The sequence below is a fragment of the Dama dama genome, chromosome 30, assembly GCF_033118175.1.
Source record: "Dama dama isolate Ldn47 chromosome 30, ASM3311817v1, whole genome shotgun sequence".
Lineage (NCBI taxonomy): Eukaryota > Metazoa > Chordata > Mammalia > Artiodactyla > Cervidae > Dama > Dama dama.
In genome coordinates, this window is record NC_083710.1 from 36,464,071 (window position 1) to 36,478,450 (window position 14,380).

General features: G+C 37.4%; 1 protein-coding gene and 1 non-coding gene across 5 annotated transcripts in view; one reads left to right on the forward strand and one right to left on the reverse strand.

Annotated features, from left to right (window-relative positions):
- Positions 1-14,380, reverse strand: part of CDK8 (cyclin dependent kinase 8) — a 72,180-nt gene that overhangs the window by 36,892 nt on the left and 20,908 nt on the right. For all 4 annotated transcript variants that reach the window (XM_061133834.1, XM_061133835.1, XM_061133833.1 and 1 more), the window contains exons 2-3: positions 11,684-11,759; positions 2,501-2,611 (exon numbers count right to left, since the gene is read on the reverse strand). In XM_061133834.1, coding sequence (XP_060989817.1) covers positions 2,501-2,611; positions 11,684-11,759 — 187 coding nt within the window. The remainder of the gene's footprint in view (positions 1-2,500; positions 2,612-11,683; positions 11,760-14,380) is intronic.
- On the forward strand, positions 11,487-11,593 carry LOC133049798 (U6 spliceosomal RNA). The gene has a single exon (XR_009691477.1). It is a non-coding gene; the product is annotated as a U6 spliceosomal RNA (small nuclear RNA).

Below are 14,380 nucleotides of genomic sequence, written 5' to 3' on the forward strand. Positions count from 1 at the left end.
AATGACAATCAAGTCACATCACCTTAAGAAGAACCAGTAGCTCTCAGAGCTTTAAAAAAAAAAAATTAAGATACATTAAAAAAAGAAAATTAAAACCTGCCAGAGTAAGAATGAAAGGAATAAATATGTGCGGGAGGTAAGATAATCAATTGATACTATATGCATTTCTTTAGGTAGTATTTTCATTAGGGTATTTACAAATTACTTTTTTACCAATATTTTATAGCTACAAAAACTACAGTGGGGAAATCTCTTACCTTCATTTTCATTCCTGGGCTATAAAACAAATATGCAATACATATACCATAAGATTTCACCAACACCTAAGTAATTTTTTAAAATGACTTTTTATTCTTTTTGCCCTTTGCTGCCTTACCCCAGCTAATTCATTTCAATATTCCAATTAAAATGAGAAAATAAAATGGATAAAGAGTAGTTTTAGTAAACTGAATCATCATTTGGTTTTTATTAAAATGAGCACTAAAGTGCTTATTTGGCTTAAATGAGTTGATAAAGCCAATGGTGACTCTATGCACACATTCTGTTGGCTGCTAAGTCACTTCAGTCGTGTCCGACTCTGTGTGACCCCACAGATGGCAGCCCATCAGGTTCCTCTGACCCTGGGATTTCCCAGGCAAGAATACTGGAGTGGGTTGCCATTTCCTTCTCCATATACACACATCACATGCAGCTTATTTTATGAAAGTATAATTATTATATCTACACATAAAATTAAATATTACATACCAGCTTTGCTAGAAACCATGTTGAATACAATACTATCTCCTATGCTCAACTATGTCTTATTACATATCATGCTTATCAACTAGCCTGGAAATTTTCTCATAAACTTGGATTATATAATTTGATTTTATATTACATTTGAATATGATGAGTGTTCAATACTGGCCACTCCAATTTAATGAACTTTTATTAACAGAATCTGAATTTGATTTGATTTCTTTTACAATAACAGAAACCAACAAAAACTATCATGCACCTTGGGCAATAGTCTCATAAAACAGGGAAAATTTCACGTGTCTATTTTCTGTTTGAAAATAGTTCTTTCCAGGTAACTTATATAAAAATAAATGGAATCAAATCACATTTAGTCATGTAAAATAGCAATCTACAAACAATACAAAAAAACTTTAAAAAAAAAAGTCTGAAAGCATATGAAACCAAAGTAAGTTTCAATTTCTGGAGTCTGTTAAAGTTAAAATGACGAAAATGAGGATTCACCTAGGAATTAGCAAAAGAGTTTGAAACTTTCACTACTTTCAGAAGGTGAATTTCCTGTTACAGTTTTACCAGGATTTGTGCTAGCTTTATTTCAAAAGTTTGTACTTCCATTTACGAACTACAGCTGAATGAAAAGATAAATTATTTTGAAGATTCTGAAATTGAGCCAGGATACTGTAATCCCTTGCATATGTTTTCTCTTTTTATTTAGCTCAATAAATGCACAGCCATGCTAATTCAGTAAGTATAGACAGGATGCAAAATATAGCAAAATATTTAAAGAACATATTACATATTAAATAGCAGAAAAATGTATTTCACAATAGTGAAGTAGTTAATTAACTTGACACAATACTGGATATTATTTACTTGTAAAAAAGAGCAGTAAAAGTATTATATTTTACAGATGGGGGAAGCTACCCCTTCAGAGTCATTAAGAGATTTGCCCTATGTCATATGACAAATAGACAGGCCCACTAAATCTCAATCTGTGTGAGTGAATCTAAGTCGCTCAATTGTGTGAGACTCTTTGAGACCCCAAGGACTATATATCTATATATATATAGTCCATGGAATTTTCCAGGCCAGTATACTGGAGTGGGTAGCCTTCCCCTTCTCCAGGGGATCTTCCCAACCCAGCGATCAAACCCAGGTCTCCTGCATAGCAGGCAGATTCTTTACCAGCTGAGCCACAAGGGAAGCCCAAATCTCAATCTAGTTCTCCAAATAAATACAACATACTCAGGTCCCTACACAAGGTATTATCACCTTCCCATGGAAATGGAAACCCACTCCTCTACTCTTGCCTGGAAAATCCCATGGATGGAGGAGCCTGGTAGGCTACAGTCCATGGGGTTGCAAAGAGTCAGACACGCCTGAGCGACTTCACTTCGCTACAGAATAAAAGGAAACAGGCTGTTTTTAAATTTTACAACAAAACAGTTATTACTGTTACTTTTTTTTATGTTGTCAAAATCCACAGCTAGGAAACAATATTGAAGAGCTGTTTATACTCTTCAGATTCTTTTGTTCTCTGCAGCATGTCAAACTGATAAGAACAAAAGTAAAAATACAAAGCAACACTCTAGCCTTCATACTTTCTCAACTGCATTCTGAGATCCCTTTTCTCTCTTTTTTTTTTTCCCTTTTCTCTTAAAATAATATCTAATACTACGATGAGCTCCCCAAATTGTCTCCAGTTAGTCCTGTTGATCCCCGACTGAAACCATGGCCCCACATCCACCATGATGCGCCTTACCCAGAGGTCATGTTCGGCATAGTCAAACAGAAGCCACACTTTCCTGTCTGCGTGAGACAGAAACACCTTTTGAAGAGAGATGACATTTGGGTGCTTAAGTTCTCGAAGTAGCTGCAAAACAAAGGGGAGTCATTAAAAATCTTTGTCATAAAAGTAACATGAAAAACCCTACACTGTTTGTAACTCAAAGGCAATACAAACCTAATGGTACTCAATCCTAAAAATCTAATAAATACCCATTTTCTCAAACGTATTTTCTCAAAATACAATTTTGAGATGCCCATACAAATGAATACAAATCTGTGGGCAAAAAATACTGAAAAGATATAATTGTGTAAATCTGTCAGTTTTGTTGTTATTGTTCAGCCGGCTTCCTTCTTTAATGTTTTTATTATGGTAAAATACATATAATGTAAAAATTACCATTTTATGCTACTGATGAACCTATCTGCAGGGCAGGAATAGAGACTCAGACATAGAGAACAGATTTATGGACACACTAGGAGCAGGAGAGGGTGGGCGAATTGAAACAGCAGGACTGAAATATATACGTTACCATATGTAATATAGATAGCTAATGAAAGCTGCTATATAACACAGGCAGTTCGACCTGGTGCTCCCTGATAACCTAGCGGGGTGGGATGAGGTAGGAGGTGGGTTCAAGAGGGAGGGAACATATGGATACCTATGGTTGATTCATGTTGATGTATGGCAGAAACCAACATAATAGTGTAAAGCAATTATCCTTCAATTAAAAATAATGTTAAAATATTATGTTGTAAAAAATTTTTAAATAAATAAATTTTTAAGAAACTACCATTTTAACCATTTTTAAGGGTACAATTCAGTAGTAGCATAAGCACACTCACAATGCTATGCAGCCATCCCCACCATCCATTTTAGAACCGTTTTATCATCCTAAATAGAAATTCTGTACCCGTTAAATGATAACTCCCCACTTTTCTCTCCCTGTGAGCCCATGGTAACCCCTAATCTACTTTCTGTCTCTATGAATTTGTCTATTCTAGGTGCCTCACGTAAGTAGAATTATTCAGTATTTGTCCTTTTGTGTAGCTTATTTCACTAAGCATAACTTAGTCTTTAAGGTTTATCCATGGTGTAACATATTTCAAAATTTCATTGCTTTTTATGGCTGAGTACATTCCATTCCATATATATACATCTTGCTTATTCATTCATCAGCTAACAGTCACCGGTTATTTCCACATTTTGGCTACTGTGAATAATGTTGCTATGAACATTGGTGTATAGGTACTCAAATTCCTCCTTTCAGTTCTTTGAGTAAATACCTAGGAGGGGAACAGCGAGATCATATGATGACTCTATGTTTAACTTTTCCAGGAACCACCAAACTGGTTTTAACAGTAGTTTCACCGTTTACATTCCCATCAGCAATGTGTTGAGAGTTCCAATATCTCCACACCCTCACCAACGTCTATTTACCTTCTAAATTTTTTTTTATAATAGCCACGTCCTAATAGGTATGATGCAGTATCTGCTGTGGCTTTGATTTGCGCTCCCGAATGACTCATGGTGTTAAGCATCTTTTCATGTGCTTATTGGTATATCTTCTTTGGAGAAATGTCTATTCAAGTCTTTTTCATAATGTCTATTCAAGTCCTCTGCCTATTTCTGAACTGGGCTTTTTGATGTTGTTATTGAGTTGTATTTCTTTATGTAGTGTAGACATTAATCCTTTAGCAGTATATGATTTACAAATATTTTCTCTCATTACACTAGTTGTCTATGTTTTGACATCACACAACAATACACTTAAAACAAATCTGTAGTTTGTAATTCTTTGAAAAACTAACTATAGTTGTCCCTCAATATCAGAGGGGGTCTGATTCCAGGACACCCCAATACCCACCCCACATGGGTACCCAAATCCCCCAGTGCTCAAGTTCCTTATGTAGAATGGTACAATACCTGCATATAACCTATGCACATCCTCCCATATACTTAAAATCATCTTTGGATTACGTAAAATATCTACTACAATGTAAACACTACACAAATAGTTGCTGGAGCAGGTAGATTCAAATTCTGCTTTTTGGAACTTTCTGGAAAGTTCTTCCCCCGAATATTTCCTATTTGCAGTTGGTTGAACCCATGGATACAAAGGGACAACTGTAACAGCAACATTAGAAAATACAACAAAATAACACTCATCACCACTGAATACCAGATGAGAATTAAGATCTGTAACTCTGTGAGATACAGTACCTATTTTCTCAGGTATTTACATTACAAAGTAAAGTTGATTAAAATTTTATAAATGTTTCATAAAATAATAAAGAGCTTATACAGATAGAAACAACCAAGTAGAACACACTTTAAGGGCTTACTAACCCTTGTCGTCTCCGAGAAGGACATTCTTCTATTAACACCTTGTATCTCCATATTTTATCTCCATTTACCAACCCAAGTGGCCCTAAAAATCCATCAGCATTCCCCCTCCACTAAGCAAAAACAAATAAAACAGCAACAATAAGAAAAAACTTCACATGAAGCCTGATATTCTGTCTTTATCAGTTAGAAATGATTTACACCATGCCCTGCAAACGTGTTCCAAAGACATGACAGACCTGTGAGAAAGTCAAGGTCTTAAGAACTTAGGACTTCAGTATCTTTTATAAGAATACTGTCACCAAAACAGCTATCAAGTAAATGTAATGTTAATAATGTATTAGGGGCTCTGAAATGAATTCACAAAAGACAGACTATGAATGGACTATATATGAAGTCATTTATATGAACAATTATTCTTTGGAAAGTGATGATTATTCTATTTAGGAACAAGATTAAATTCAAGTTATATATTTCTACTTTTAGAACAAAACTTCAAACTTATGAAACTCTAGAGATTAAATACAAATTCTCTGAAACTTAAGGCCAATATCTAAAACTATTTGCTAATTAACAAACAAGGCCAAGAATCTGATACAGGAAAGCCGGGGCTTTGGGGTCACTGGGGACCAGTCAGCTGGCTCGAAGAGTGGACCTAGCGCTAAGTTCATCTCAGTTCTGGGTCAGTGTTTTCTCCATTACCTCACAACTGGAACACACTTCTCAGCTGGGCAGCTATTTCAAATCCTCTCTGGAAACCAGCAGGGTGGAAATTATAACAAACAAACTCCAAAGCTTTGGCAAAAGCTCTCTCAAATTATTAGAAACCTACATACAAGTAGGTTATTCTTAGGTGTCACCTGAATCTCACCTCTGAGATGAGGCTGAGTTCCTGTACTAAAAAGAAAACAGCAGCAACCATTTTACCAAGCTCTTCCCAGGTGCCAAGAACGGGACTAAGTAGGTGACATACGCTCTCTCACTCCATCAGGAATTACCCTATGAAATATTTATACTGCTCCTGTTTTACAAAGAGGAAACAGTGGTGTAAGGAGATTAAATAATTTGCTCAAGGTCACATTCATAAGTAGTGGTTAGAATCAGAATTTAATGCTTTTGAAGTTAACTAATTAATTCCTAAAATACAAATCCAACACTCTGTGGTCTCATATCAACACCTCCTAAGACCTACCCCCAGGGGCGGTAATTCTCCTTCATCCAGAGACACAGAGATTTTAAATACATACTAGGCTGTGAACTGGACAGTGGCAGGCACTGTGTTTTGATTATCACTGCTAGTGAAACTAGGGACTGCTAGTTTCAAGCACACTGCCTGGTACTTGAAAGGTACTCATTAAACACCTGGTGAATATATGAATAACTGAATTTATGAATAAACAAAATATATCAGCTAAAGGGCATCATCAACAAACCCTCTGTCTTCTGAACTGTGGACTAACATTAATGCTTTCATCAAAAAAATCAATTCACTTCTATTTTAAAGAAAATCCATCTGATTGGTCAAATATTAAGTCTTTGAGGGCAATGATTTTACTACTAAGTAACTATGATTATTATAGTAGTAATAAAAGTGTTACGGACTTAACTGAGTTTGTGTCTGCAAATTCTTGTGTTGAAGCCCTAATCCCCGGCCCCTCAGAATGATTCTATTTGGAGATAAGACCCTTAAAGAGGTAATTAAGGTAAAATGAGGTCAGTAGGATGGGCCCTAATCCAATCAGAATGGTGACCTTACAGAAAAGGAGATTAGAACGCAGAGAGAGATGACCTCGTGAAGAGGTCATAACAGGGTGGCCGTCTGCAAACCAAGGAGAGGTCTGACAGGAAGCCAACTGTGCAGGCACCCTCCACCACTAAGAAAATAAGGTTCTGTTGTTGAAGTCCCCCAGTCTGTAGCATTCTGTTGTGGCAGCCCGGGCAAATAGTACAGTAAATAGCTATTACTACTGAGTTCGTACAACACGCTCTCCTGGGAGCTGGGTCACTGAGGGATTGGAGCTGGAGCCGAGTCTCTGTGAGGAGCTGCCTCTAAGTAAATATTTACACTCACTCACTTCCAAAGGGCCAGGGAGCTCTGGCAGGGCTCGTTTACCCAACACCTGCCACACTCCAGGCCCTGTGGTAGGTGCTACACAAGGTCCCGGGATATAAAATGTGCCGAGACCTTCCACAGAAGTCCTCCGGCAGCAGATTAATTCAAGTGGGCAGGCTGTCTACGCACTGTGGCTGCCGCAGTGATGACTGGCATCTACTGAGAAGCCAATAGGTACCCAGAGTTCACCGTGCCCCAAGAAGTGACCAACACTCCTCATGCACAGAAACCCTATGAGGTATCACTGCTCTCATTTTACAAAGAGGAAACTAAAACAGGGATATCAGGTAACCTGCTTTGGGTCCTACAAGCCAAGTACATGGTAAAGCCAGGGTAACGAGTGAAGTGAAAGTCTCTCAGTCATGTCCGACTCTTTGCCATGACCCCATACAGTTCACAGAATTCTCCAAGCCAGAATACTGGAGTGGGTAGCCGTTCCCTTCTCTAGGGGATATTCCCAAGCCAGGGATTGAACCCAGGTCTCCTGCGTTGCACACGGATTCTTTACCAACGGAGCTATCAGGGAAGTCCAAAGCCAAAGTAAGAGCCCGGGTAATCTGGGTAGGGTCTTAACCACTCTTTGCAACCCTGTGAGGCAGTGAGCTAAGAGAGGAACAAGGAGGACAGTAGTGGGGGAAAAAACTAGTAATCAACAATAAACTATCCACAAAGCCTCACATATTTAAAAATTAAACCATATATTTCTAAATAACCCATGAATAAAAGAAAAAACTCACAAAGAAAATGGAAATTGTACTAAGTGATGATAATAATACATTTGTCAAGAGAAAACTGCAAGAAAAACATAACTTAGGGGCAAATTTATAGTCTTAATTGCCTACATTAGAAAAGAATAGTTAAAAAAAAAAAAATCAATGACCTAATGGTCCATCTTAAGAAGATAAGAAAAGCAGGCCAAAAGTAAGTAGAAGAAATAATAAAAGTTTAAGAGCAAAAATCAATGACACAGAGAACACAGATTACCAAGTCCACAATGAAACAGGGACACGACTCTAGAAGCTACATTTATGAAAGACAGTAAGAGAATATTCTTAACTTTGTGCCAGTAAATTCAATAACTTAAAATGAAAAAATTACATAAAAAACACAACTTAAACACAAAATACTAAATGTGAAGATACATGGTTTGTGAATTCTGTCAAGCATCTGAGGAAAAATAACTGCCAACTGCACGGAAACTATCAGAATGCGGAGGATGAAGAAAGGCTGCCTGACCTGTTCCGTGAGGACAGCACAACTTCAATACTGAAGACAAAGGCATTACAAGAATGATAATCATAGACTAACATTCTTCAGAAGACCTAAGACTCCTTAACAGCACACTAGTAAATCAAAGCAAGTGATATATATAATCAAGCAGGGATTATTTCAAAACTGCAAAATTGGATAAGTATTAGGAAAGTAATCAATGTAGTCAACCAATATAACAGTAAGAACTATACAGTTATTTCAGGACATTCAGAAAAAAGCATCTGACAAAATTCACTACCATTTACAAAAAAAAAAAAAAAAGAAGTGAACTTCCTAAAGTTTGACTAATGATATCCATAAAAAGCCTATAGCTAGCATTTAACTTGATGGTGAAACACTGAAAACACTTTCCCCCAAGACTGGGAACAAGTAGCAAGATGCTGGCTCTCACCACTATTCAACATCTTCTGAGAGGTTCTAGCCAATGCAATAGGAAAGGAAAAAAATAAACGCATACAGACAGAAAGAAGTAAAACTATTCCTATTTATAGATGACATAATTATTTATGTAGGAAATTCCAAGGTATCACCAAACCTACCAGTGAATTTAGAAATAAAATTTATATAATATATAGCATTTTAGGGCTTTCTTTGTGGCTCAGTGGTAAAGAACCCGCCTGCCAATGCAGGAGACATGGGTTTGATCCCTGGTCTGGGAAGACCCCATATATCACAGAGTAATTAAACTTGTGCACCACAACTATTGAAGCCTGTGTGCCCTAGAGCCTGTGCTCCGCAACAACAGAAGCCACTGAAATAAGAAGCCCACACACCGCAACCAGAGAAAAGTCCATGTGGCAACGAAGACCCAGCACAACCAAAAATAAATAAATAAAGTTATATTAAAAAAAAAAAGGATGAAGGAAATACTCAGAAAAAATATAGGTAAGTAAGTGGGTAAATCAGGTAAATCTGAATAAATTTGATTTAAAAAAACTTATAACATTAATCTAAGTACAGAAGCAATGTAGAAGAAAATATTTTAAAATAATACATATATAGTACAGAAAACATAAAATCCTTAGGAATGAATTTTACAACTATGTAAAACCTCCACACTAAAAAACTATAAAACATTATTGACAGAAATTTTGTAAAAACCTTAAAAATGGAAAATATACCTTCTTAAGATTCATGGCTTGGAAGTTTCAGTATTATTAAGATATCAGTTCGCCCTGAACTGATGCAAACCATAATCTCAGCAGGCATTTTTTAGAAATAAAAATGACTAGCCAGTTCAACAATGTATATGCTAATTCAGAGAACCTAAAATAGCCCAAACAATCCTGAATCCAAAGAATAAAGCTGGTGGCATTATACCACCTCGCTTCAAGTCTTGATGTGTGTGATGCAGAGTGATCTGGAATCAGCCATGGAGAGACAAAGAGATCAATGGAACAGAATAGAGCCCAGAAATAGTCCAACACTTACAGTCATTTCATTTTTTACAAATATGCCAAAGGAATTCAATGGAAAAGAGTCTTTTCAAAAAATGATGCTACAATTGTACATTTACATGGAGAGAGGGGAGGAGACATTCAAGCATTACATCAGACTACAAATAGAAATAAAGTGAACAGATCACAGACTTACAATAAAAGCTGAAATTGCAAGGCTTTAGAAGAAAACAAAGGGAAATATCTTCACAATCAGCAAACAGATGAAGATTTCTTCAGCCAGACACAGAAAACAAGTCATAAAAGGAAAAAACTAGCAAATGAGACGTCATCAAAATTAAAAATTTCTGCTCACCTTAGGTATAAGAACCAAGATCAAGTACAATAAAAATAAGGAGTATTCCTTATTGTGCTTAACTGCATTTACAATTATCAACACAGATAAAAAGCTAAGAATGTTTCTGAAATGAATGGAGAGTTGTTTTAAAAACTTTTTGTTGACGAATAATAAAGACAGAGGAAAGCACATGAATGGTAAGTGCACAGCTCAGTGAGTTTTCACACATGAAACCCACATGACCAGACCCAGGGCAAAATCAAGAAACGGAACATCACTAGCATCCTGAAAGCCCGCTTGTCTGTCCTTCTGCTCCCTCTCTGCCCCTCCGAAGGTCATCACTATCCCGATGCCCAACATCACTCACCATACTGCAATGGATTTTAATCCTTTACAACTGACTGGAACACAGAGAATAGTAGAAGTTGCAGAACTGACAGTTAATGAACAGATATCTTACCTCAAGATTCAAGGGTATGAGAATTTTATCAATAAAATGAAACAGAGTTTTCATTACAGCATACCTTTGGTTAAGAACGCCCTCCATCTCACTCCTATTCCTCCCTTGTGGGGGTAATACTTACATGGCCTCCAAAATCTGAAACCCTCCTCGAGTCTCTGCTGCTGCTGCTAAGTCACTTCAGTCGTGTCTGACCCTGTGTGACCCCATAGACGGCAGCCCACCAGGCTCCCCCATCCCTGGGATTCTCAAGGCATGAACACTTCCTCGATTCTCTACTTATGTACATATACCCTTTTCCGTCACTTCTATCATAGTGTCTGTTACATTGTTCCTATAAGTTATGAGTCTCCTTCCTCATCAGTGTGTAAACACTTAAGGCCAGGGTTCTTGATTTTTCTAAGTTTCTATACTTTTACTTGGTCTAGTTGTTGTCAATATGATACAAAATAATTGACTATTAGTTGAAAACCCAATGGTATAGAAGCTGTTAAATTGAGTAAAATTATTTAAATTAATACCTCCAGGCTGTTAACAGCCTACATCTGTAGAAAGAGGGCTGAAAGCAATAAAAGTAAAGACTATTATAATACATATTTTAGAATATTCTGACTAGAGACTGAAAAGATAAGTCTGGACCCATAGTTTCCCAATAGTAAAAACTGAAGTAAAATCTCACTTTAAATGTATGAATAATTATTTGGTAATGCATTAACATGAAGAATATTTTCCTTCGGAATCAAAATGAGATTTCAATTACCATATGGCAAGGATATGCTTCCAAAAAGGGGGGTATATAATTTTACATACGCAAATGAACAGACAGAAACAATGAAAATCAAATAATCTCATTTTAAGTTCATAAGTAATGGCAATAATTTCATCTTATTAAAATAGAAACATGAATTCTATATGAATTAACATATAATAAATACTTTTATTACACAAAATGAAATAAGAATAACTGGACCTTTATCTATTTACTGACATTTTTTGGAAAACATAAATTTAAATAGTTGATATGAAAAATACTTCTCGTGCTCGCTTTGGCAGCACATATACTAAAATTGGAACAATACAGAGAAGATTAGCATGGCCCCTGCCCAAGGACGACACGAAAAATACTTCTCAACTTTCAATTAATGTGTTTGTGACAAATACAATTCAGAGACCTATATAATTGACACGCATAAGTCAATTGATAATAATGATGATAAAAAAGAGCTTCACTTACTGCTATTTCTCTACATGCCGACATAGAGATCCCGGTTCCTTCTATCTGTTTTAAAGCATAGTCTTTATCATCTTTCCTGTGAAAACAAAGTGATTTTAATATATAAATAAATCTAAATATACATGCATTTTAATTTATATAAAGAAATACGAATCACATACACTTTGACACTCTTCATATATAATCACATAATTTCACATGGGAAAAACTTTTTAGATAATCCAGCACAATCACATTATTTGATGAAGAAAGTTATATTCAACCGAATAAAAAGACCTGTCCAAGGCTCTATGCTTATTTGCGCAGAAGAGAAAGAAGATTCCAAAATGAAGCTCCTGACTGCCAACAAGTAAGGTTCTTTCTGCTCTAATATGTATACGCTTCCCTGTGTGTGTGTGTACATGTGTGCACATGTACACAACGCATATAAAGTAAAACTTGCTTTCTTAAAACCCACTCAGATATTAAGGGGTCAAAATAGTTAAGAAATGAATGCATCTCTCATAAAGTACAAAATGATTATGATTTAAAACATGTTATAGTTCATATCCCCAAATACCTTCAAAAAGATTCACTCAGCTTATGTTTGCTGAGCACTCACTGTCTCCAGAACTGGGGATTGACTGGGGTTCCACCTCCATGGTGGAGCTTTCTGTGTGTACCGGCAGTGAGAGGTAACTAACCGACCCACCACAGGATATGTGCTAAGGCACAACCTGCAGAGGTGACCCAAAAGTCACGCTGTGGAGACCCAAGCCAAGTCTCCTCAGAGGAAATCCCAACTAACCAAGGCCTGAAAGACAGCCCTCAGACCTTCTGGCCTTGGGACCCTTTTTCTCTCTTGGGTGTCACTGAAGACCCTGAAGAGGTTCTATCAGTATTAACCCTCTTAGAATTTAAAAATGGGAACTGTTAAAAACAAAGCCTACAAAAGCACATATCCACTAGCCACCAGAGAGCAACGGCATCATCACCTGACATGTCACCTTTGAGAAAAAGCCACTGTACATTCATGAGAATCAGAGTGAAGAAAAGCAAAGAATACAGCACTATTATGAAAATAGTGTTGACCCTGCCGATCCTCTGAAAGGATTCTGGGGACACCTAGGGCTTCCCAGACCACACTCTGAGAACTGTGCTGTGTGTGTGTGTTAAGAGGGAAACACAGTGTGCCGTACCACCTGAAGGGAGGGAAAAGCACTTGAAAAATAGTCACATTCAATAACTGAAGATGAAGCTGGGGATATAATTAGGAACCAGATCATACAAGTCTTTTTATTCCAAGAACAAGAGGAGACACTCCATTCAAGATTTTTAAACAGGAGAATAGCAATCCTCCTTTGGGGAAAATATCTTTGCCTCTCTTTTTTGAATGCTAGGGAGGTGTGTGTGGTGGGGGTGGGGGTGGTAAGGACAGGAGGCTGAGAGATCAGTTAAGTCAACAGTGTCAGAATGACTCTGGTGAGAGGTGATGCTGGCTGCTGCAGAAGAGACGGCTGGAGCCACCTGAGGCAGCACCGCAGCCCACAGGATAGAATCCTGGGGGTGAGAAAGGAGGAGTCGTCACAGATGATGACTCCTGCCTCAGGGAACAGGCTAACAGCATCATTCACAGGAGGTCAGAGGAAACAGGAAGATGAGCGCTCCGCTGTGTGCAGGCTGAGTCTGATGCCTGTGAGACACCTACGTGGGAGTGGCAAGCTGAACAGACCCGTCCAAAGAGAAAGCTGAAGATATTAGAGTATACATACCATCAACCAAGTCAGGACAACACATGAGGGGAGATCAAAGACTAGGAATGGCAAGAAAAAGAATTTCAGAAAAAGGCAGAATAGTAAACAGTACCCAAAGCTGCAGAGAAGCCTAGTAAGGTGAGGACTGAGCAGCGTCCACTGAATTTAGCAATGATGAAGTCACCGAGGGATGCTGGACTAGGCAAAAATAGCTGCAGTGACGCAGCAGCAGAGTCTACACTGCAGAAGGCTGAGCAATGACTTGGGCATTAAGTCAACTAAGACGTAGGTGATTCTTTGAAGGTGATAAAATAAAGCAGCAGCTGGAGTAGTACACAAGACTAAAATTTTTCAAGATGTAAGAGACTCGAGTATGTTAAGTGCTGAGAGGAAGAGCCCAGAGAAAAGGAAACAAGAGGGGAAAACGAGAAAAGCAGAGACTGAAATGCTGGGAGTGGGGGCGGCGGGGGGGGGGGACTAGATTGCAAGCAAGATCAAATGCTCCATCGTATCACTAACAGGAAGACCAAGGAGGATACAGGTGCAGAGGGGTGGGTTCAGAGGCAAAAGCCAGGGAGTTCTCATTCTGATGGCTTTCATATTTTTCTGATGTTGGAAATTAGGTCAAATACTAAAAGCAAGGGCAGGGTGATAGAGCTGGAGTTCTGAAAAGACTGAAGATTTGACTGAACAAAAGGGTAACTCCTTAGAAAATCAATTAATTTTATTTAACACTTTATTATTTTAAGTTATTAAGTTTGCTTGACTTTATCTTTGCTTATATAACATATTTACACTTTATTTTTAGTTGCAAAAACAAATCTCAATGACATTATTTTTCTGAAGAGATTTGTTTTATGACAATCACATCTACAAGTACTTTCCAGCAAAGCACACATTATATTAAAAATACATTAAGAATACTTAAATGGTCACCAAGTCGGAATGATGTCTGAAAACTTAA